The 24,764-nt window shown below is 36.5% G+C and overlaps 1 protein-coding gene across 3 annotated transcripts; it reads right to left on the reverse strand.

Moving 5' to 3' along the window:
• Positions 1–504: 504 nt before the first annotated feature.
• LOC139966253 (protein SSUH2 homolog) lies at positions 505–23,559 on the reverse strand. 3 transcript variants are annotated; one of them, XM_071969095.1, is made up of 13 exons: positions 21,815–22,062; positions 19,551–19,745; positions 17,088–17,150; positions 16,093–16,266; positions 14,101–14,170; positions 13,431–13,560; positions 11,588–11,773; positions 10,770–10,832; positions 9,639–9,742; positions 7,798–7,890; positions 6,161–6,263; positions 5,401–5,505; positions 505–3,843 (listed from the first exon to the last, which is right to left on the reverse strand). In XM_071969095.1, the coding sequence occupies exons 2-13, from the start codon at positions 19,684–19,686 to the stop codon at positions 3,697–3,699; spliced, it is 1,374 nt and encodes a 457-aa protein (XP_071825196.1). In that variant the 5' UTR covers positions 19,687–19,745; positions 21,815–22,062; the 3' UTR covers positions 505–3,696. The 3 variants fall into 3 exon arrangements, with proteins under 3 accessions (XP_071825196.1, XP_071825197.1, XP_071825198.1); XM_071969096.1 differs by lacking the exons at positions 19,551–19,745; positions 21,815–22,062 and adding an exon at positions 23,065–23,559; XM_071969097.1 differs by lacking the exons at positions 19,551–19,745; positions 21,815–22,062 and adding an exon at positions 23,127–23,558.
• Positions 23,560–24,764: the final 1,205 nt, after the last annotated feature.

Below are 24,764 nucleotides of genomic sequence, written 5' to 3' on the forward strand. Positions count from 1 at the left end.
TTTGTGCGCGAGTCTTCACTCCCTTTACTTAGTTGGATCCACATGTAACGAGATGGAACTCATCCAAACTTTGGTTTTGACTTTTGAAGCTATCGACTTCGCAAGGTTGACAGGCTTTGACCTCCCGTGACATTTGACCTATACGCAAAACAACTGGGCTTTTCAACTAAGGGTAGACCGACACGCCAAGTATTGAATTTATCAACTTTGTTTGTAGAGTTATATCTACAAGAGGTTCAAACGTTGACCTCTATCGACCTATACCGGATACAGTTTTCGTCTTTGGTGGATCCAGATTCCACCGTGTTCTTTTTTCAGTTCGTGTTTCACAATCATGACGTCATAAACATACACACATATAGAGGTATCGATTCATTTACAAACTTGAATTGTCAGATTGGCATATTTATGAACTGTGTAATAGCATTTATCTTTTGAATTTTGGATACTGTCCACTTAAACAGTAAAAACAGGAAATAGAATCAAAAGAAAGAAAACACAATATTTATGTTACTATGTCACTAATGTTTAATGCAATACAAAATATAAGTTGAAAAAGGGAATGAAATTTGTAAAACATCAGGCAGTAAAAAGTCTGAAAGGTAAAATTATAACTTAGAAACATACACTATATCTTCAACACATTCAGTCAAGCATCTTTGGTGACTTTCACATGAAATATTTCCACAAGTACTAGTATTGTAACAAGGTGAATCGGTGACTCGAATTCAATTCATACATGCATGAAAGGCCTGGCGAGAGGGAGTGAGAAGGACACAGCCCTGGGCGCATGTCAACTAGGGAGGGGGGGGGGGGGGTTATGGGATAAAGAATAATTTATTCTCATTTCCATAATATACAATTCACTCACCCCAACTGTATATGTATCTTATAACATACTTAACTTTAACAACTACAATCCACTAAGTCTTTACTTTGACTAACAATTTTGCCATCTGATTACCACAGACAGACAAATTGATAATAGTGACATAACCTTCAAACAGTCGCATTTTAATAAGAATCCATTCACGATTGTTCCTGTGGAAAATCGGCAGCTTTAAAATTGAATGTAAGTTTTTACAAAAATATCTCATTTGAACTCTCATCATGAATCGTGTTGAATGGTGTGGAATGGTGTTGACTCGACTTGTCCAGGTGCTTGACTTGCCTTGTTGTAGTAGTGAAATGACTTGGCTAGATGTGGAACTATTCCCAAGAGCTGACATTAATCACTTCCACCCTGATTCCTTCATGCAATTACAGATAGGGCTATAGGTTAATCTGCATATGAAGTACTGTTTCTGGAGGCATCAGGTGTCAGGTATGACATCAAAACTTAATGCAAAACTTAAAGCTAGCAACAAAACTTTCTTGTGCATTTGAGCGGAGACAATACATTGAATAAGAGGGTCCTGCTTCAGGTATGAAATATAAAAACCAAATCATTGATATAACATACAGAGCAGTCAATTCCGCTGGTTACAGGTAAGTACAGTCTTACCATATATACAGAAACTCACAAAAGACTTTGCACATGTTACAACTTGTGACATACTTGTGTGATACCATTGAATTAACTCTTAGTGTTCGATAGCATTACAGTATCTCATTTGTAACCCTTCCGATGCAAATGGAACTGGATGGGGGGGGGGCCTTCACCTCCCTTTCAGTTTTCAAGAAAGTGGTCAGATGCTAAGGTAGACACTGGTCCGTGGGATGGGGGAATGGGTGCAGCAACTACACGCCTGCCTCTTAACTCTGAGAACACTCACTGAAAGGAGAAGGCTTGGTATATGCCAGTGTTCACCTAATGATCATCACATGGATCGGGATGTCACTGGTGTTCTGTTGCCTTGATAACCCTTGGGAAATACTAAACTCATATCAAACCTACTCTTCCTTTCCATGGGTATTCAAAATACCAAGCAAGGCATGTCATTTTGCCACCCCTGCCCCTTTTCCTGCTAACAGAATGGCCATTTAATGCCCCATCATAACGGTCATAATTCGAGGGGGTGGACACTCTTACCTTCCCTGACAGGGTATGTCAATACACAAAGGCAGTAATAGCATCACTCAGATGATAAAATTAACACAAGCTTTTTTGTTCACAGAATATACCAAAACAAAAAGTTGCCGAAAGCCTCTGGCAGGTAAAACGTTTGTGCGATAATGTCAGTAGTTTGCCCTGCCCTTGTTGAAATGAAACCCTAATATAATATAAAATAAAATAATATTATGATTTTTAAAGTCATGGAATCTACACATTAAAAAAGTTCAAAAATCCACTGGCAGGAAAAATGATTTTTGCATAATCACCATGCTCTAAATAAAAAAGAAAGAAAAAAAAGGAAATATATGCATAGGCTAAAGTTTACCCTGTTACCATATACAATTGCATGCAGGACCAATTTAAAATGCTAATGTATTGATATGCAGGTTACAGATTTACTCCTCAGTTATCATGCCAATCAGGTCACATTTTAAATTCTAATAAGTATCGTTACTAGATACACATTTATGCTGTTACTATAATTAAATGACGGTTACACAATTAAAAACATAATATCTAGATATGACGGTTACACATTTACTCCTCCATTATCACGCCATGTAGGTAACATTTTTTAGTCTTACAAGTATATGTATAAGCTACACATCTACTCCACTTTAATTCAATGACCTGCAAGTGACAAAGCCATTTCAGCTGCTAATATATAGATATGTAGGCTATGAGATTTTACTAAGTTGCTTGGAGATATTTACAGGCTAAAAAGTTAAAAAGCTACTTCTACCACATAGATACTACAACTACTAGTAAAGAGTATTTTTATTTTTAAAGGATAGTGCAACCCCAGCAACACTGTTTTGGGTATTCAGGAAGCATAGATACTACTACTACTAGTAAACAGTATTTTTTTATAAAGGATAGTGCAACCCCAGCAACAATGTTGTGGGTATTCAGTAAACTACTTCTATCACATATATACTACTACAACTAGTAAACAGTATTTTTATCTTCAAGGATAGTGCAACCCCAGCAACACTGTTGAAGGGATCCAGGAAGCTACTTCTACCACATAGATACTACTACTACTACTAGTAAATAGTATTTTTATTTGAAAGGATAGTGCAACCCCAGCAACACTGTTGTGGGTATTCAGTTAGCTACTTCTACCACATAGATACTACTAGTAAACAGTATTTTTATTTTAAAGGATAGTGCAACAACAGCAACACTGTTGTGGGTATTCAGTTAGCTACTTCTACCACATAGATACTACTAGTAAACAGTATTTTTATTTTTAAAGGATAGTGCAACCCCAGCAACACTGTTGTGGGTATTCAGTTAGCTACTTCTACCACATAGATACTACTACTACTAGTAAACAGTATTTTTATTTGAAAGGATAGTGCAACCCCAGCAACACTGTTGTGGGTATTCAGTTAGCTACTTCTACCACATAGATACTACTAGTAAAGAGTATTTTTATTTTTAAAGGATAGTGCAACCCCAGCAACACTGTTGTGGGTATTCAGGAAGCTACTCCTACCACATAGATACTACTACTACTATAAAACAGTATTTTTATTTTTAAAGGATAGTGCAACCCCAGCAACACTGTTGTGGGTATTCAGGAAGCTACTTCTACCACTTAAATACTACTACTTCAAGTAAACAGTATTTTTATTTTAAAGGATAGTGCAACCCCAGCAACACTGTTGTGGGTATTCAGGACAGTGTACTTCATGTTCATTGCCATAGACCCAGAAACGACCTCCTTCTTGCTTGTACATATACTTCACCTCCGTTATTGGTACGGATCGTAAAATCTGCCTCTGTACATAGAATGAAAAATAGATTCAAGGAGTTTGAAACCATCTTACAAAGTAAAGCCTCATATATCTGTTGCAAACTTGAACACTCAGGATGTATTCTCAGAATTAATTCCTCACCACACTTGATGCATAACATGTTACGATGGAACCCCCACCCCACTCCCTCACAATATCTACGGAAAACATGGAACCTGGAACATGGAAAACATGGAGCCCCCCCCCACACTTTACAATATCTATTGAAAACATGAACATGCAGGATTTATAAATGGTTTAGTAATAGGTTTGGTATGTAACATAATACAAAAGAAACCATTTCACAAAGTACAAACTCATAATCTATGGGAAACTTGAATACTCAGGATTTAAAAACTCTTTACCAGGTTGATAAGAAACATATTTAAAAAGAAGACCCACCCCCCCTCTCCTTAACAGGTTTGTTTTAATCCATGGAAACCAAATTAGAAAGTACACACTCAATTGCAAACTTGAACACCAGATTTGAGACATAACATAAAGTAGCCCTCCTCCCCTGACCCCCTCCCCCCCAAAAAAATATATATAATATATATATATATATATATTAAATATATATATCACATATAATGGTGGCCAGCTGTTATCGCGCTGTTGCCATGGCAACCGTAAACACACACGCCTGAAACCGAGATAGCCCGTGTTGATCAGTTCAGTTGCCTGATGATCAGTATGCGAGCCTTACCCGTGAAACTCCAAGTAGCAGTATGATGGTATTTTAGTTACCAAGATTTGATTGATATGTTTCGTATCATGTTTCAAAAGAAACCATTTTACAAAGTACACATCAAAATAACTATGGACAGATTAACACAGGCATCATTCCTAAGCTGCATGTCAGTCTTGGCCACTCATATGTTTAAAAAAGGTTTGGGACATAAACAAGTTAAGAATTGTAACTGAAATAAATTTCTTTTCATATGTATTTAGGCCTGTGATGAAATATTGATTTATCAAATACGTTAAATGTTATATTTGTAAAAACTTTTAGGGTGAAAGAATAAAGTTCCAGTAATGACACTAAGAAACAGTATATTTTTAATACAGACATGTTTAGGACCATGGTTAGTTTAAAATTGGCACTAAACTTGCTAAATATACTAAATTGCCAAACTTCAAACCTAAGTTTCTGCTATGTTATTCCTTTGTTTTCACAACCTTTGTTTCAGGGACACTGCACACAGGTTCTTGGCCTAAGGCGATTTCTTGAAATATTTTATTGTCTTCATTGAAAAGAGGAACATCACATTATTCAAATTATATATGTGGGCTTGTAATTACGGGTTTACTTATTCAGAGCTAAAATAAGAAATTTTGACAAGCGCAACACTCTACACGTCATAATTTGCACATATTTAATGAGATTTATTAAAACTTCAAATGTGTATATCTTGGAAAAAAAAGAGCTTGTCAAAAAAATGTCAACAGATTTTGAATGCGACTATCACACACTACAAATGTACTGAATATGGGGCGGCAATTTGGCCAGGTCTCCGTAGAACTTTAAGTAAACGGTCTTACCTGTTGTAATAGCTTAGACTCAGGCCAAGCATTCCTATGTCTTTCCACAATCCTGAAAGAATTCTCATTTATCTCAGGAACTTCATACTGAGAAATCGGCCACACCTGGAGAAGAAAAAAGAATATATAAACAGACGACTGGACTTAAAAAATATGTTTGAACAAATATTTGATGCATATCAAATCATTGCAGTTTTCATGGCAACCTAGTGATGTTCAGACTAGACAAATATATGGCTAGATGTTATCAGTTACAGTTGCACTTGCAGTAATCACAGTAAATTAGCATATATACGTACAATGTTAGGGTTACTCCTCTAGAACCAGTCTGACCAACTGTAGTTCTAAAAATTATAAAATAAATTCCAATTTTAAATTTTGACTAGTACAAGATTTGAACCAGTGTTGTCTGGGTATGCAAGCCCTGAAGTTGATTTATGTGAGCAAAAATCAAGTCCCGAGTTTTTGGCCATCTGCATATATTTATTTCTCGGCATGAGGACGGATGGATGAAGGATGGGGTGCCAGTCAGCTAGTGTCACCCCAAGGTCACCCGGTTGAAACCCCATTCTAGCCAGCATTACTTTGCTTTGTTTCAAGTTTTTTTTCTTTTTTCTTAGTCAGTTTTCCGTTGTTGTAAAGTAGATTCTTCCTTCTGCCTTTAAATAAAGAGGTAAATCTATGAAACTTTCCTTTATATCTAACTTATTTTCTCTTTCAGTATATACAAAGAGCAGAAGAACTGAAAGTCTCCACTTACATACGGAAGCGTTTGTTCAAAGACTGATTTCCCGGAGACGTCACGAATCAGTTCGTCTGGTAGATCTGAAGGTTCATGTATAAAGTCCTCCACATTATTAATGCTGGAAAAAAATCAATACAAAGTGAAAACTTTTCTTTATGCAATGCCTTTTAACAACACACAAACATAAAACAAGCACCTCTGTTATACCAACTTACACGTATACACTTAACCAGCATCGACATCTTCCAATTAATATTATTTAAAAAAAGCATCCGGATATTAGACACTGCAATTTACAACCGAAAACTCCATAATGTGCAAGCCATTCATCTAAAAGATGATAATCAATTTTTTTATTCACATATTCATGAAGGACATCATACTTTAGAGAAAATCAATGACCTTAATAAAACAAACACATTTTAAATTTTTAAGGGGGAAACAAAAACACAAAAAAGAAAACAAATATTTTGCAGAAAACTTCATCCCATTGGCAAAAGGCATTCCAAGTATGTCCTTAAAGGTAACTGAATCATTGAGAAGTTCTAAACCCAATTACGAGAGACTTTAACCATATTATCTCCACCTGTCAAACAGAGATAAATTATAGTGAGAAATTGAGAAAGTGAGAATTTCATCTAACTATGAAAAGTCAAGAGTCTCTTGTTCATTCCACTGACCCTCTAATTGATCAATTCAGATGACAGATGTCTGAGATCACTGTGGACACCCAAATGCTGGTACTATGGTACCCGGATCATCCAAAATATCTATCTTATGCACTATATGATACATGAAGATTTAACCTAATATAACTATGAATAACCCTAGCCCTACTAAAAGTAAGGCTGCTACTGATGATGCAAGCCCTGCTTACAACAGAGCACAAGAGCAGAAACCGATCTAGCTTGGTCTCTGAACCAAAGTGAAATTCATACCCATCGGCCTGTTTGACAAACTCGGTCAATTATCCATGTTCGACCAATGAGGATTAAAATAGCTAAAAACCGGGCGAACACAAAAAGAAAGGCCTAATTCCTTCTGTGATAGTCACATGCTATGACTTTCGGGAATTCCCCAAAACAATCACCGCGGGATTCATCCACATAAAGTGACGTCTGATGGTGGGACCCCCTACCCCAAACTTCAACAATATATATATAATAAGAGATAAGTTATAATTAGTTATTTCATTCCTGGTACATGGGTATCTTCTAAAATGGCCATATACCTTTTGTAGAGGTCAACTGTTAACATGAAAATCTACATATCAACAAGGGTTCTTTGGACAGAGTTAACAACTTCAATTTTTATTTGCTATTATAAAGTGCCAAAAGCCTTACAGCTTTTGGGGAGGAAGACTACTGCAATAAAAAGCTATGAATATAAACTGTAATCTGAAATTGAGCAAGTTAAACATCTCTCATGCTTGATGTGTGTTGCAATAATATTTACAGCAAACATAGTTCCACTCCCTCCTACCCTACCCCCCCCCCCTGCCACTCTTATGTTATTGTAGATCTATGTTACACAGTATCTTCTACTTTCATATAAATGAGTTAAAGAATGACAACAATCTAGAATGAAAGGGACCAAAAAGATCAACATTTAAATGAACAATTTGGTGTTATTAACACCACTTTACTACTTACTATTGCACCTTAAGTTGTATGTACCATCGCAGCTTGGCGAAACCCTCGCATATGGGACAAGTGATCCTCCCATCGCCTCCACATCTGCCACATCTGCAAATCAAAGCAAACACTCCCTCATTGATTTAACCGGGGGGACATTAGGCTTAGTTAGAAGTTCCCTTGGATTTTCATTGAAATGGTAAAGCAACCACAGGAATTTTCAAAACTTGGAGAGGCATTTTCTTCCAAAGACGATAGGTACAGAAGCAACAGCCAAACAGGAATACTAACATAAATGCAATAGTCATAGACCAAGTGAGTAATAGCGCAACACATGCAATGCATCGGTAATGACAAATATGAGAACAACGGATCAAATCATACAGTAACGCTGCTGTTAGAAGTTCACGGAAATGGAGAGGTGTTAATCGGGGATGTAGAAAAGAAATCACGGAAATCTGTGAATTCGCAGAAAAAGGTCATGCCTGATAAATGCATACATAGATGCATATGTAATGCAAACATAAATGCATACATAAATGCATAAGTAAATGCATACATAGATGCATATGTAAATGCAAACATAAATGCATACATCAATGCATATGTACATGCATACATAGATGCATACATAGATGCATATATAAATGCATACATAAATGCATACATAGATGCATATATAAATGCATACATAAATGCATACATAGATGCATATATAGATGCATACATAGATGCATATATAAATGCATACATAAATGCATACATAGATGCATACATAAATGCATACATAGATGCATACATAGATGCATATATAAATGCATACATAAATGCATACTTGGATGCATATATAAATGCATACATAGATGCATACATAGATGCATACATAGATGCATATATAGATGCATACATAAATGCATACATAGATGCATACATAAATGCATACATAGATGCATACATAGATGCATACATAGATTCATACATACATGTATAGATAGATGCATATATAAATGCATACATAGATGCATACATAAATGTATAAATAGATGCATACATAAATGCATACTATTTAGTTTGATATTGAAGATTTGATTGAGATTAATCTGGGGGCACCCCAGCTTCAAATTTACCTAGCTGTCATCTAATTTATCAGTCATATAATCGATGCCTAATTAAATAAAAGCTTAATTTAAAGTGTACACAAACCCTCAAAATGGGAATTGATGATTGTTTCAATTTTTTTAATATTTTTTGACCACTTAGAAAACAATCAACTTACATCAGTGATTCATTCAAAGTTATTCAACAACTGCCAAAAAATGGATGATAAAAGCTAAGGAAAAAAAGGGAAATTTGATAATTGAATAGGAAAAAGTTAAGATGACCAATCCAAACAAGAAACTTGAACCTATGATTGCTTCAAAAGTTTTAGTCTACCACTCGTGTTTAAAAAAAAATTATTTTTATAATTTTTGCAAAAGCTGGAATCAATACTTGCTTCAAAAAGATTACTAGTATAACCTCAGGGAGAAATAGAAAGTTGAATCTATACCTATACAAGTTTTTAGTCCACCACTCAGAAAGATGTTGGTAACTATTGCCATAATTGCAAGATTTTAGCAGTTGTAAATTGAAGTTGTGTAAAAGTAAGTTGGCCTGACGTTTCGATCCAAGCAGGATCTTCTTCAAAGGCTAAATGACAAGTAACAGTAACAGAAGGGACAGAAACACACACAGAAAACAGACAGGTTAATGAGCATGGTGAACACAAAGAAATGGATGTAAGGGTATTAGTAGACAAGGGATGGAGAGAAGAAAGAAAGAAAAAAAAATTGAAGTTACCAGTAGAGGAGTTCACTCACCTTTTCTTGCCGCTACCGTGACAGGAAAAGCAGGTTCTTCTTTCCGTCTTTCCTTGGGAATGATGGGTTCTATGGCCGCTTCCATGACAAGATGAACAACGAACCTGGTTCAACAAAAGCAAACAAGCAACTAATGAGAAGAAAGAGACCCTTGAGTGACACTTTTCAAAGTTGCTCTCACAGCTATATTTCTGTAACGTTTCTGGAAACAATAGCTACTGAACCATTTAAAGGACCCCGGATATGTTGAATAACTTTAACACCACCACGTTCTTCTTTGTACCAGATTGTCTCAGGAAATTGCTTCTCCACTCTGCCATTTCCAATGCCCTGTCGGTCTCCCCCACCCTCCCCTGCCCCCCCACCCAAAAAAAACCCAAGAAGACACTTACAAACACTTTTAATATCAGATAATCAGAACTTTCAACGTCTGTAACTTTTCGTCACTATTCAAAGTGAAACGTGACATGTCAATCTAATTGACCTGCATTTTCACAGGATATTAGTGTTAGACAAATAGAATCCAAAGAACACACAGGCAACCCTGACCACAAAGGATTGTCCTCTAAACGTAAAGGAGGAATACAGTATGAGAATCATACAACTTACAGGGATGTGCCCACGCTGGGCGGCGCTGGGCAGCCCCGCCCAGCACTAAAAATTACCGCCCAGCACTGTCTTCAAAATCGTGAATCCAGCCCAGCACTATTTTCATCTAAAATCCTGACATTCCAAACAATATATTCAACATAAATTGGGCCTAGCCTATGCCAAAATCATAGACTAATAATGCATTAGTAACGCATACGAGAAACATTACTAACGGCTCTCAATTGGTCCCTTGTAAAATCTCTTTGAAACAAACTAAAAACTTTACCAGGTACGTAATAAATTTCACTAAAAAAAATATTAAAAAGTGTAAATTGTTAGCAAAACTAGTGTATGTGCTTAAAAAGCTACTAAAGTGACAGCATTTGGCATCTGAGCACCTTCAAAAATCGAAAAATTTCTCAAAGGGGAAGGGGACACCCCCTTACACCCCTCCCCCAGGATGGCAATCAGTATACCCGGCACTCAGGAAATCCTGGGCACATCCCTGAACTTAGGAAACCTCTTCAAGATATAGCTTACCCTTCCTCGACCGTGACAACGAGGACATCGTACAAAGCCACATCCAGTACAGTTATGGCAAACCTATAATACGAGGAGAAAAAATAAATAAATATTCAACGATAAAATGAGACTTGTAAGAAAACTAAATACATGTATACACCATACTTAATCCTTCATTCGTTTTCTTTCCTGCAATCAATTTAAATGCTTGTATTCTTAGTCAAGAAAAGACATTGCTAGTAAAATTGTATTTAGGTAGGCACTGTTACATAGGTAATGTATATTTACCACTAGTATGGGTATTGAACATAATATTGAACATTAGATTGAACATAAGATTGAAATAAGCCATTTACAAATATTTCTTATGTGACACTACTGTATAAGGATGACCATAATGCAACGCAGTATATTTGCTGTATACCTCACTCTCAGACCATTCCTTGTACACTCTACAATACATCTTGAGATGGAAGGTAAGAATAATTATACAACTACATGGGTATATCCTTTAAGATGCGCATTAAACCATTTATGTTACGGTTGGGCACCAAATGGAATATTGCCGGTCGCAGTGAAACTTTGTACCCAATTCACCGGCCACAACAATTAAGGGCTTTACCTTCCATACACTTGAATGTTACATAATACAGTCAAATGTACAGAATTCTGAGATCGTTAAAACAGTACAGACGACACAACTTAGCACGGATATGACAGAACCCTCTGTTCAAATGGTGGAGAGTCACACTGGATCTGCCGTTTAATCGATCCTAAAATACATCCTTTCCAAACAGAGATCAAAAAGCTGAAAGAAGGAGGTTACGAGTATTTACCTTGATGTTACTGGTATGAGGGATCTCTATCAACTTGTCATGGGTGTCAAAAAGTTTGAAAGGGGAACAGGCGATATCCCAGACAGCTGGAGCAAGCCCGCAATCAGGGCCATCTATAGGACCACCTCTGTAGGGTAGATGTTCCCAGCTAGTACTCCTGGTCTCGGTGAAACTCTCCAGTTGATACTGTGGAAAGAGATTTCAATGCCTAGTATTGTTTTGGTTTTTTTTTTTCATTTTTCGATTGAAGTATACATTACTAGAACATGATTAGAACATAAGTCACTGGCAAAATGCTACCAATGTCGTACCATGTAATATTCATACAAAATTGGATATAGCTGTATCTCGCTGAAAGATCTATGTGGTTAAACAACTGCTTGGCTGCTATTGACACCAGACTTAGAAATCACAGAGCCTCACACAGAAACAATTATTGTCTGCAACAATTGAAATGCAATAACTAAATATTCCTTTCTTTCTTGTTTTATATTTTCCTCATTTAATCATTTCTGGATTAATTCTGTTTAAGTTTGTTGAATTAATTTTCCAATAACTGTGGTGGCATATGATACCAAAGTTCCATTTTGGAAATGAGTTTGATTCCCAAAGAACCCTGATGACAAGTATGTCTATATTTCAACATGCACCATATGCTGACAAAAATGCAACAAAAATGGTTTTCTTTCAGTTGAAACTGTGAATTGTGGCAAGTTGATCAAATGGAGGAAAAAACGAGTGTTGATAAAACTAAACCAAATGATGATATTATCTCACATATTTAATCTGAAAAAAACTGGTGGAAATATGAATTTTGAATTTGACTGCCCTTGAGTCAACAAACAGACATCTGCTTGCGTCAATAAGAACTTGATGTGATAGACCGAAATGCTCAGCGATGAATTTAAGTTCTGTTTTTTTGTTTCTGCGTGTTTTGTTTTTTGCTTTTCTTTATTTTTCATTGTTTGGTCTAGGCACCTTTAGTCCACATCGATTGACACTGCACATCAAGTAAGAATTGTTTTACATTTATTCATCACAACAATTATTTTTGCTGTTACTGAAATGCGTTTTGCAATGTTTCGAGATCTAAATTACTGAACCTCTTAAGTCTTAACATGAGCTTAATGATGGTTCAGTGTCAGCACTGTTAACATTCTATCTTGAAAGTTATGAAAACCAAAGAGAAAGTAAACAGTTTCAGATCCTTATTGCATTGATGACATCACAGATTTACAACATCACAGCTCCCAGGCATGTCTTGTAAACTAGGATATCTTCCAAAATGGAACAACATTTGCCTTAATAGCAGGTGTATGGGTGAGTTGTTCTTCTTTACAAAGATCTCTGTCATATTAGCTGCAAGATGAATGGTTGGGTTTGTATACCCTTCAATTTTCAATCCTCTCTAACATCATGTCAGCGAGGCCGATCACCGTAAACGTAGAGTTAGGTAGGATACAAAAATATACTATGTACAACACTAGGAACCGTGCGTAACATATATTTAATCAAAGTACTATGTACAACACTTCCTTGTAACACCTTGTGGCCAACCCAACAAGCCTTCTCCACCAGCAAGCAAGGGCTCGCTGACAGCGAATATGCATGAGTGAACATAAAGATTAACTATTGTTACAAAAATAAAAGGGCATCATTCCTATATTGTCTTAGCATTTCGGATATACACATGAGGGATAAAGGTTAAGGGTGAGAGCTAACTATACAATTGAATACAGTCGTTTGTTATTTCATTAAAAATATAGTGGGCCTTCAGTTTTTATTATAAGATGTTACATCGCTACATTTTCATTCCATGGACTGCTTATTTTCTGACACTTACATGAAGTCCGCCGCTTGGGTCCATTTTTTCGAAAACCATTCTCTCCGCAGCACCGGTGCCATAGCAACATTGCTTGTCAGCGAAAGCACAGATTGCGTCTCGTACCTGCTGCTCATTCATAGTTCCGACACTAATAGGGGAATAAAAAATATTTTAAAATTCACGTTTATTGACGCTGCTTATTAAAATTTTAATAAAACAGCTTTCAGTTTTAGCCACTAAGCATATTAAACTTTTAAAAAAAAATGTTCAGTTTTATTCACTAAGATAATTAAACAAAAAAAAATTGTAGGAAAGTAAATTTCTCTTTGTTCTAGGTGAATTCCGACAAATTAATTGCTTAAGAGGCAATGTGTTAATTGCATCGAAAGCTGAAGACCATAAAATTCCATTCAACCCTTCTTTTTCTAGTTTCCATATATATTATACTCCTTCGAAAGACTTAAAATCACACAGAAAGATTCCACTGCGTAAACAGATATGGAAATGACTTCCTGGGCTTGTTTATAAGCTTGAAAGTCACACATCAACAATACTAATTTACAAGTTCAGAAGACTAGGCTGCTAATTTAGGATTCTTGTCAAAGTGGAGAAATGTATAGCAGCACACTGAAACCAAGCAATCTTCAATCCCATTTATATCTATTTTCCAGACTTTTGCCATCCTTACCCTGTAAATGTTTGCATGGGTCTGCTAGCTTCGTCTGGTGGTTGGTAGGCTGGTGGCGGTAATGGAGCTCCTGTTTTTGTGAAAAAGACATCCAACAATCACAGCTGTTTACTATAGAGGGTGAATTGCTCACACACTAATAAGGCGCTGTTACAATGTACCTAATGATCAGCAGAAGGTATTCTGTGAAACAGTCATGCCACATGGAATGATGGTATCACAACATGCCGTATGGAATGATGGTGTCACAACATGCCACATGGAATGATGGTGTCACAACATGCCACATGGAATGATGGTGTCACAACATGCCACATGGAATGATGGTGTCACAACATGCCATTACAAATAAGGTGACACTTAGGTATTCTGTGAAATAGTCATGCTACATGGAATGATGGTGTCACAACATGCCATTGCAATTAAGGTGACTCTTAGGTATTCTGTGAAATAGTCATGCTACATGGAATGATGGTGTCACAACATGCCATTGCAATTAAGGTGACTCTTAGGTATTCTGTGAAATAGTCATGCTACATGGAATGATGGTGTCACAACATGCCATTGCAATTAAGGTGACTCTTAGATATTCTGTGAAACAGTCATGCTACAACATGCCATTGCAATTAAGGTGACTCTTAGATATTCTGTGAAACAGTCATGCTACAACATGCCATTGCAATTAAGGTGATTCTTAGGTATGCTGTGTTAACAGTCATGCTACATGGAATGATGGTGTCACAACATGCCATTGCAATTAAGGTGACTCTTAGATACTCTGTGAAACAGTCATGCCACATGGAATGATCATGGTGTCACAACATGCCATTGCCAATAAGGTGACTCTTAGGTATTCTGTGTTAACAGTCATGCTACATGGAATGATGGTGTCACAGCACGCCACTACAATTAAGGTGACACTTAACCAAATTTTTGTCACAATAGTGTGGGCAAGAAGAGAGTAAGGTGTCTCATATTTTTGTCACAACATCCAGGGACACATAATTACTGACCTTATCCACCTCTCCCCCCACCCCACCCCACCCCCACAATGTTGATATCAATGGGTAGTACCTACACTGTCCACTGAAAGGAAAGGGTTGACATTTTACAGACCTCTCAGTGATTTGGACCTGGTACTTCTATGTTTCAAGGGTCATGGTCAAATGCCTAAGTTTGGAATATGTGTTTTAGATCAAAATGTAACTATAAGTCTGGTTATTCTTCACTAAATACAAACATGATGCTTTTCATGTGAATTATAGGCTTTGATAATTATTTAACGAATTTGGTAACCTCTATGTGCAAGCCAAGAATAAATATTTACGTTTGCAGTCGTAAACAGGGCCGATGGGGGGCCCAGAAATGATGACATCCTCTTCAGTCAATGACAATGTTTATGTGTGGAGTAGCGATGTATTAAACAATACACTTACACCTTTACCAATTCAATAATGTAAAATGACACAGCGATATCAAGGTTGTGGGGAGACAGGTAAGCTAGGACAAAGTAAATATCAAGCAACGTCATTCTTCAGACACAACCTGTAAAATTAAATCCAACAACTATATGAAGCACTTGCTACTGTATAACGGTTGAAAATAAAAACATAATATTATACTTCAGTTGCACGTGGACAAGAATACTTGGCTGTGGATGTACTGTGTAAACATCAATATAATTACACAGAAGATGTGTTTATTTATATGAGCGAGAGGCAATCAAAATTTCCAAAATGTTCATAAAATCTGTGTTTAGCCTTTTGGAAAAGATATTCAAGTGAGAAGTGAGACACAATGGGTCTATCATTAACGTGTGTGCCACAAACAGAATGAACCATTACTGTTGTTGTTATTATTATTTAATACAGAATGTAAGTTCTGTAGTGTCAACGAAACAGAGTTTGTGGTTTCAAGCTATATTATTGCCTTCATTGTTAGCTACCCATGATATGAATACACACCAACCGACCTAACTAACATCTACCTTACCAGCAGCGGCGCCTGATTGTTCGTAACCCGGTGGAGCCTCAAAGGAATTAATGTCCGGGGGTGGAAGGTTGCTTGGAGGAGCCTCATCGTCATCATTATCCTCTGGGTCAGTATCGGGTATATCATCGCCCTGGTAGCTGGGACCAGCGTCGGATGCCTGATTCGGCTGCCAGGCTGGAGAAATCAGGAATAAGCAACTTAACATGATTATTTGCTTAATCGTATTCAAGAACAACACTGTCCACAGATAAAAGGGCTTGTGGTTTTCCTATTTTGGTGATATAATAGTCCCTTAGCTTTGATAGTGTTGCTTTTTATTGTAGATGTCCAACATTATGTTCGGATACTTAACTTATGTGGTCACATAACATTCTGTCAATTATCTATCAAAAAATAACTTTGAATTGAAAAATAAGCTCAAAAATAACTTAAAACATGGTTTGATACCCTAACTGTACCATTCCATCCGCCAAAGACGTTTTAACTAGGTTAGGCCCTGACAAGAATCTGTCATTCTGTTAGATTTTTCCAGTTTTCCTAAAGTTTATTATGAAAATGATTTACAACACCCTAGACCTAGACTCTTGACCCCACAGCAGCATCCCTGCTGACAAACCCCTGGTCTCCACCCTGATACGTTGTTTTCCAAATGTAATGCAACATACAGCTAACTACACAACCCTTCAGAATATTAAATTGCAAGATATTAAACTTTTCAAATCTTTAAAGATTTATGACATATCAGAATATCAAACATGGAAATAGTGACACAAACTGAACCCAAGATATGATATAAATGATAAAAAATAACAGACCTAATATTTCTACTTTTATATATACTTAATGTAATACTTGACTGTTTCTAGCATGTATTGATATTACAGTGATGACCTCATACAATAGACCTAGTGCAGAGAGATTCACAACATGCAGATGTGTGTGATATTTATGAATCATTGATTTCCTTATGTACAGAGTGTTCGATGGGTACTTACGAGTAAATGCCTGTTGATCCGCTGCCCCGTTTGGTTGAGGGGGCATCGCCATTGCCGCTTGTCCTAGAAAAAAGACAACAAAGTTGTCATATATTAAATGTTACAAGTCCAGCAGCTTTGTTTATAAAGTGACATTAATAAACCGGTCAACACAAGCATTGTAACAAGTCATGCAATGAGTCACTATATACTGTAGATTTGTAACAAGTCATGTATTGAGTCACTATATAGATTTCACATGTCAATTGACTTGAATGTAGAGTATGAAGCATCCTTTTGCCTATAGGGATACTATGTTGTACATTGTTACTTCAGTCAACGGCTGGAATATTTTATTTCTTCAAAATTTCAAAACTGAACCAGCTCCTTTACTGTTTACATAATGATATGCGAGAATGTACTATTAAAAGTCACCGTTTCTCAGTTGGACTATGATAATAATAATGATAATCATAATAATGATGATAATTATGATGATAATGATAATTAATGATAAAAATAATGAATTTATAGGGCGCTAACAACAACTCCAGTAGAGCAACCATCTTAAGCGTTTCAAAAACACAAACTAAATTTCTAGTAAAAAATACAAAAAGGCCTGACTAAAATCAATTTTCTCCAATTTGGATTTGAAGCTAGCAACAGAAGTGTCATTTCTTATAGACAAAGGAAGTAAATTCCTATGAGCTGAGCCAAATTTACAGAAAGAACAATCCCCATAGGACTGTAGGAATGACAAGGATATTTGTAATATAATAAGGAAGATGTTTGGGAAGTTGGCAGGAAGGGGAAGTTCATTGATATTTACATGACTGAAACATAGACAAAAGCAATTAGCGCTCTGATATTCAACTGGTACAGTCTTGCGTTTCCTTGTCAGAACATACAGGAAATACTCAAGTGTTCAAATTTTGCTGGGAATTGTGAAGGCTCTCAATTTTGTCTATATTGGTGTCATATTGTATGTTCCGGAAGACGTCAATATAATGAAGGAAAAGTTATTCTTGATTCTTGAACGTATATTTCACGTAACGTAAATAACCATAAACAATGACGTGTAGGGTATATACGTAAGGAGTAGCAGCAAGCATGGAGAGTGATTATAGAGTAGCGTGCATGAGTATTTATACTTACATACTTAATGAGATAACATGGGATGTAATTGGCTAACCAGCATCTTATCTGATTGGCCTATAATATAACAGTGTGATTGGTTATATGACAATTAGACTTATGACGTCACATCACAATTGGAATACACTGTTTTTTTTTTTGTACACAAAGTTGCTATGTACACATCTTTGCACCAGCACCTTACAATCTGACAATATAACATAGATTTGTTTTGTGAATGTTGTACTGGATAAATAATTCCCTGATAAAAGCTTGACCTACTGATGGAGGTATATAATTCAAAGCAATGTTTCTTGAAAAAAAGTCATCATTCAAGCAGTGAATTTGAAGCAAAAGTAGATATTAATTGTCTATGAATTATGTTACTGTTGAGAAGATAACAATGTTGGTATGTTCTATCTTGTTAGCTTTTTTTATTCCATTTCATGTTTCGTTCCCTAACTTTGACTACTTAAGGTATTCAGTCAGCTTCTGAAGGCATACATAGTATATACATAGTACATACATAGTACGTACATAGTACAGACAATATCAATAATGAGTATGCTAGATGACTGTAGACAAAACACAACAAAATGTTCCAGTGTACTTTTTGTTACTTCTGAAAAGATGGCAGAACTTTTTTAACTAAAATTTCTAACAACACCATTACTGAGAATTTTGAAATGAAAGAGAAGAAACCACTTTTCTTTTTACAATGTTCAATCTTACAAAGAGAAGACATCAGTCATGTGATTTATTTCAGTTCATTTATTTTACATCATAATAGGAAGACATCTTAATCTTATAAACATTTAAGTGATTCAATATGATACAAAGAAAAGACGGAGAATCCAAGAAAGTGGAAGCCTGTCAAAAGCAGATCAACCAATGAGAAATCAATAATGGTTTTAAAAAAAATTGGCAACTGGGAAAACAAAAATACAAGCAGAAAGCAAAATATTTAATTCTTAACAAATGGGGTTTTCTTGTTTTATTTGACAGTGGGAAACAAACCCTGGATTGTTCTTTAAGTACAAAACATAAGTACATAACATTAGAACCAAAGATAAGTACATTTAACATAAAGTACAAAACATAAGGATTTCCGATATTTTCATCAACATTATTATTGAATTACACTTACAACACTGACCTTTGAGTTTAGTTTTGCTAGTATGCCTCTGAATAATTTAATGAGTAAACAGCTCAAAGAACCATTACTTGGAGAGCAAAGACTGTCTCTTTTTTATTATGGGCCATTTACAACATTCACAATTCTCTGTCAGGTTCCTATAGCTGTGATTATTCGATGAGCATACAAGAGAATATATTTGTATTTAACCAAACCTTGGTAGTAAGGAGGAGGTGCAGAGGGTTGTGCTGCCATCTGCCCATAGCCTGGTTGCTGGTCTAATACAAACCCTATCTGCACTGGTGCAGCACCCTGCTGTGCAGGAGGGTAGGAAGACTGTGGTTGACTCATTTGGTAAGGACACAGAGACCCTCGGATGACGATTTAGCAGAAACAGTATTAAAACAAACCTGAAAGAAATAAGAATTCAAGTTCGATAAAACACAGCGATCTCAAATGTATTTAATTATATGGTGCCCTTCACATGATCCTACGTAGGTAACTTCAAGTACTGTGTTAAACATGTGTAGTTGCCTGTTCACACTGATAGACACTGCACATAAACTTTGCATTTATTTGAATGTTCTTTGTAACATCTATAAGTAACCACTTTTGGATCACAAACTGAAAACAGCTATAAGAGGCTAAGAGCAGAACAAGAAAACATCTATTTTTCTTCTCAAGCAACTTCACAAACTGTTTTCACCCATAATTTTTTTAAATTGTCCAACAAAATTTATTCATGATGTTCGGAAAGTTTTTCCCTGTTTGGGCATGAAGACATTTCCAGGTATAAATCCATCTCACTGTGTTAGTAGTATCCAATCAAACAATCCTGGGCAAGAAAATGTAGTTGAAGGATTTAACTGGTACAGTGTTAGATCATCAGTACCCTTTTCCTGTTAAAGTAAATCTCGGCTATCAGCACTGTGATGTTACTGCATACCATCATACTAGTGTACACTAATCCTACCTGTTAGTGTCTCGTGGATAGTTCTGTGCCATTGAGTGTCAGATTGTATGATATTATCAAATCATAGAGAAATGTTAACTGAATAACTAGAATAAAGAAAATATGTTCACACTGTACAAATTGGTGGGCACCCTAGTCTTTCATATTTAGGTATGTACAGTTAAGTCAAGAGACCTACAGGATTATGGCATGGTGCCTATTTTCCTATAAAGATGAATTTTTTTAATTCATGATTTTACCAAAAACAACCTGTAGCAACAGAATATAAACCAACCTGGAAGTGTGTCAAAATTTGCACTGCAAGGTTCAAATTACCACTATCCGATAACATTGTGCACTTAAGTTTCCTTCTTCCAGCCCAACTGTTAAGGGTTGTGTTCAATGGCCAGAATAAAAGGAAGTTTGCAGACTATTATTTCTACACCTTTCTTTATAGTATCTACATCATTCCTATTAATACAAAGGAGAGTATTTGTAATCAATTGAGGTAACACGTACTCAAGTAGACATAATAGGTATCGAAAACTGCGCCATTATTAGCAAACGGTTTTCTACACAGAAATTGCCACAATTTTCATCAATAGTTTATTCAAAGTAAGATATTTGTTTAAATACACATGTTGCTAAGACATTGCAAAAGCTAGAATATTTAAGAGAAATTTATATACATGGCAAATTGACAATGAATACAATTATAATTTATATATATTTTATATTATATATAATTTGGATCCACCATAATTCAGACATTACATGTTAAACATGACCATGTTAAACATTGATCTTTAATCAAGATGGCAATCTATTGTCACTATTGTTACATCTCTGGTCACAAATTATGTTTGTAAGGAAGTATTTTTTCTAATTTTTATAAGTTATGTCTGCCAAAGGAAGCGATTACTGCTGCAACAGTTAATGATTTATGAAGTAAAATCTACCCTATCCTACGGAGAAGAAGGGGCTCTACATAAGCCAGAAACGACTGCCTGCCCCAGTTTTCACAAGCCCATTGACAGTTCAGCCCATGGGCTCTGTGAGTTAACATTATCATACTTCAGTATCTTCAAGTGTAGAGGCCAGGTGGGAGAAAGAGAGACAGTCAAAGAAGACATGACAAAACCAGAGTCAGAGCTGAACTGCCTTGTATTTTAAATTTAAGTTTCATGCCACACCCGGTGTACTGTAGCAGTACCACCTTTACATTCTATCTACATTAAAACATAGCAAGAATGTATATAGAACAATTACATAATACACATTCCACATATACAGATGTACCTCTACACAAGGACTAGTTTCACGACAACAGTTAACATCGTTTGGCCTACTTGGACCAGATCTAGCCTACACTACGCTATGGTTGCTAAGCTTCATTGAACTTCGTTCCCACATGAAGCTCGAAAGTCTCAGTTAGTAGAGCTTTAATCACTACCTGACGACAAAGAGACCAATAAAAATTATGATATAGGCTTATATATCGATTATCAACTTCGAAATGCAACTTACGAAAAACCGACAAATTGCTGTGGTTTACTTGTGTTGATCAGCGGCCCAACCCGTCACACAGCTAGTGGAATACTGTCATTGTGTGGACCGTTCACACTGTCATTCCATCACACCAAAGGGCACACCCATAGAGCAGGATATAAGAACACGGGCGCGGAAATTGCGCAAGATTTGAACGTCGTCTGCTCACTGTTTACGTTCTAGTTGACTTTTTCGAGCGAGGCTGTGGCTCTGGTGGGGGCGGTTAATGGGGACGAAAATTTGGCTTTGTCTGCCCCCACCCTCCCCCCCCCCCAAGAAAAAAAGCTGGCCACTCCCTGAAGTGAATAACATTGATGTAATTTTCGCTATGGATAAAAGAAAGCAGTCACCATTTTGTCTGAGAAGAATCAAGGGTCTTGACCGTTAAGTACATAACAAATGATGTCAAGGAAATTGGAATGAGGATTATCCATGTTGTACTTTTTCTGGATCAAAATGTGTGTGTCACTGAAAATGAAAGATCTTGATTGTGAAAAGTACACGACTAATTATTTCATGTGGAATTTAATTTCGCGAAATGTGCATGAAACAGCCGCAGTGTATGGTGTGTTTCATGCGGAGCAAGAAGTCGCTATTGCCTATTGGATTAAAAGAAAATGGAAGATCTTAAGTTGACCGTAAAGTATAACTAATTATGCCATGGACAATTTCTATGAGGATCATTTTCTTGAACAAAAGTGGATTATCGGGCAATATGTTAGGCTATAGCCTAATTTGATTTATTCTGTGCACGAATCAAGGAGATTTAACAACGTGCGTGTCGATCATCATTAATTTCCATGCCGGATTTACTTCTGTAGGAAACTTAGCACAGATTTGGGGAAGTGAAGATAGGATAAAGGTCGTTGCTTTAATATTTGAAGACTCGGGAGGATTTCTTCTACTTATTTTGGCATTTTTAGGGAAGATACGTGATAAGTAACCCCCCAAATTTGTTTAAGCTAGCTTATAATACAACTTGTAAACGGCGGCTTTGCGTTAGCGGTATTACGATTCCGCCCTTTACTGTTGGAGCAAAGTTAATTCTGTCAACATATAACATTTCAGAATAAACAGGTATATATTTCTCTGCTACTGTAAAATTATATAACGTTAGATGCGTATAGTCGAAATTATAACAAGTCTATAAATACATTATGAACATATAAATGAAGGAGACAAACTGATCAGCTTTGACAAACACTTCAACCAAAGGGAGGAACATTTACCTCTGGTAATAAGCCTATCCTCACAGTTGATTGTATAGGCTCAGCCTCGAGTTACCACTTACCGGATACCAGATGGGAAAATTTATAATTCACAGTGCTGGGCCGGGCGGTGGTGTAATAGACCTATATGTATCGACGAAACGGACCGTACAAGAGTTATCGCCTTTTCAGTTACAGTGTTGCTCAAGAATGAGCGTCGCTCAAGTGTACGATGAAGGTATAAAGGTACTTGCAATCATTCATGCATGCTGCGAAAACTAAAAACTTGTCATATTTACACCACGTCATGCATTCTTGACAATTGCAACAGTGCCAAGTCGATCTTAAAAATGGAGCCGAATTCAGCTTAGTCTTACACCCATGAACGTAAGGGTAATAAGGAAATGAATAGATAAAACACATCCGTTTAGTTCACACCAATGTGTCAACATCTCTTTCAATTCAGTTAATATTTGGAAAACAAAATTTACTAGGGGCTCTCCCTTTGGACCCAACAGGAATTTCAGTGAAATACAATCCACTGGGATTGAAAGCCCTCTAAAATGTATTTCTTTATCTTAAAAGCGCTTCAAGAAACCACAAATTATCTGCAAACACTGCGGCCCCACCAAGGCTTAGGACGCATTCCGGGGGAGGAAGGGGGTCAGATGTCATGAGAAATTTAGGGTCGATCGGAGGGTGTTCAGATGCAAAAAGCTGAATTCAGCTTGGTCTTACACCCATGAACGTAAGGTTAATAAGGAAATGAATAGAGAAAACACATCCGTTCTGTTCACACCGATGTGTCAACATCTCTTTCAATTCAGTTAATATTTGGAAAACAAAATTTACTAGGGGCTCTCCCTTTGGACCCCAACAGGGATTTCAGTGAAATACAATCCACTGGGATTGAAAGCCCTCTTAAATGTATTTCTTTATCTTAAAAGTGCTTCAACCACAAATTATCTGCAAACACTGCGGCCCTACCAAGGCTTAGGACGCATTCCACGGGAGGGAGGGGGTCAGATGTCATGAGAAATTGAGGGTCAATTGGAAGGTGTTCAGATGTAAAAAGGTGCTATATATTGCAACAGCTTTAATTTACAATTGTTTAGTTTGTACTTTGCATAGGCTACATATTGCATATAAACTATTTATGCATTGTGCACTAAAAACATCTTGGGGGGGGGGGGGGGTAAAATACTGTCTGCCAGTGGGGAAGGACCCCACTCTTGATTTTGTTCTGGGCTAACGACCTCACACTTAAAAGTAAACGTGGTTGCACACCTGTCTGCCACAGGGATCTGAGATGCCAGAGAAATTTTAGGGTAATTCCTTCCGACAAGTACTTTTCTTTTCTTTCTGAAAAAAGCTGCAGCTTCCAGGGGTTCTTCCAAACCCCCCCGTACTCCTAGCTAGTTGTACCTAATTAATCAAATCGCCACTTTCGTTGTTTTAGTTAGTTTCAAAACCTTGCTCGGCCAGTCACTGCAGTCAGTTTCGAAATCACCTTCATGGTGAAAGGAAGCCCTGAATGGACTTACCGTTTATACCTTCCGTACATAGAAAAAAAATAATACATAAAAGATTCTTTTTGTTTTCTGTTTTTTATTATTTTCATCAGTCTTCATTTATGTCATAGTTACCAAAATTAACTTTTAAATCATCTATCACTTTGTCCAAACACTTTGTCGAACGATAAATAATCCATTCACTTAATA

The sequence above is a fragment of the Apostichopus japonicus genome, chromosome 4, assembly GCF_037975245.1.
Source record: "Apostichopus japonicus isolate 1M-3 chromosome 4, ASM3797524v1, whole genome shotgun sequence".
Classification (NCBI taxonomy): domain Eukaryota; kingdom Metazoa; phylum Echinodermata; class Holothuroidea; order Aspidochirotida; family Stichopodidae; genus Apostichopus; species Apostichopus japonicus.

What these genes read in the sequence shown, in the direction of transcription:
- LOC139966253 (XM_071969095.1), bottom strand. Translation starts at nt 19,686, where the DNA reads ATGAGTCAACCACAGTCTTCCTACCCTCCTGCACAGCAGGGTGCTGCA. An exon ending in CCCATGCAAACATTTACAGG is followed by an intron (nt 13,561 to 14,100) that starts GTAAGGATGGCA and finishes TTCCCCTATTAG; the next exon opens with TGTCGGAACTATGAATGAGC. An exon ending in TTGAACAAACGCTTCCGTAT is followed by an intron (nt 5,506 to 6,160) that starts GTAAGTGGAGAC and finishes TTTCTTCTCCAG; the next exon opens with GTGTGGCCGATTTCTCAGTA.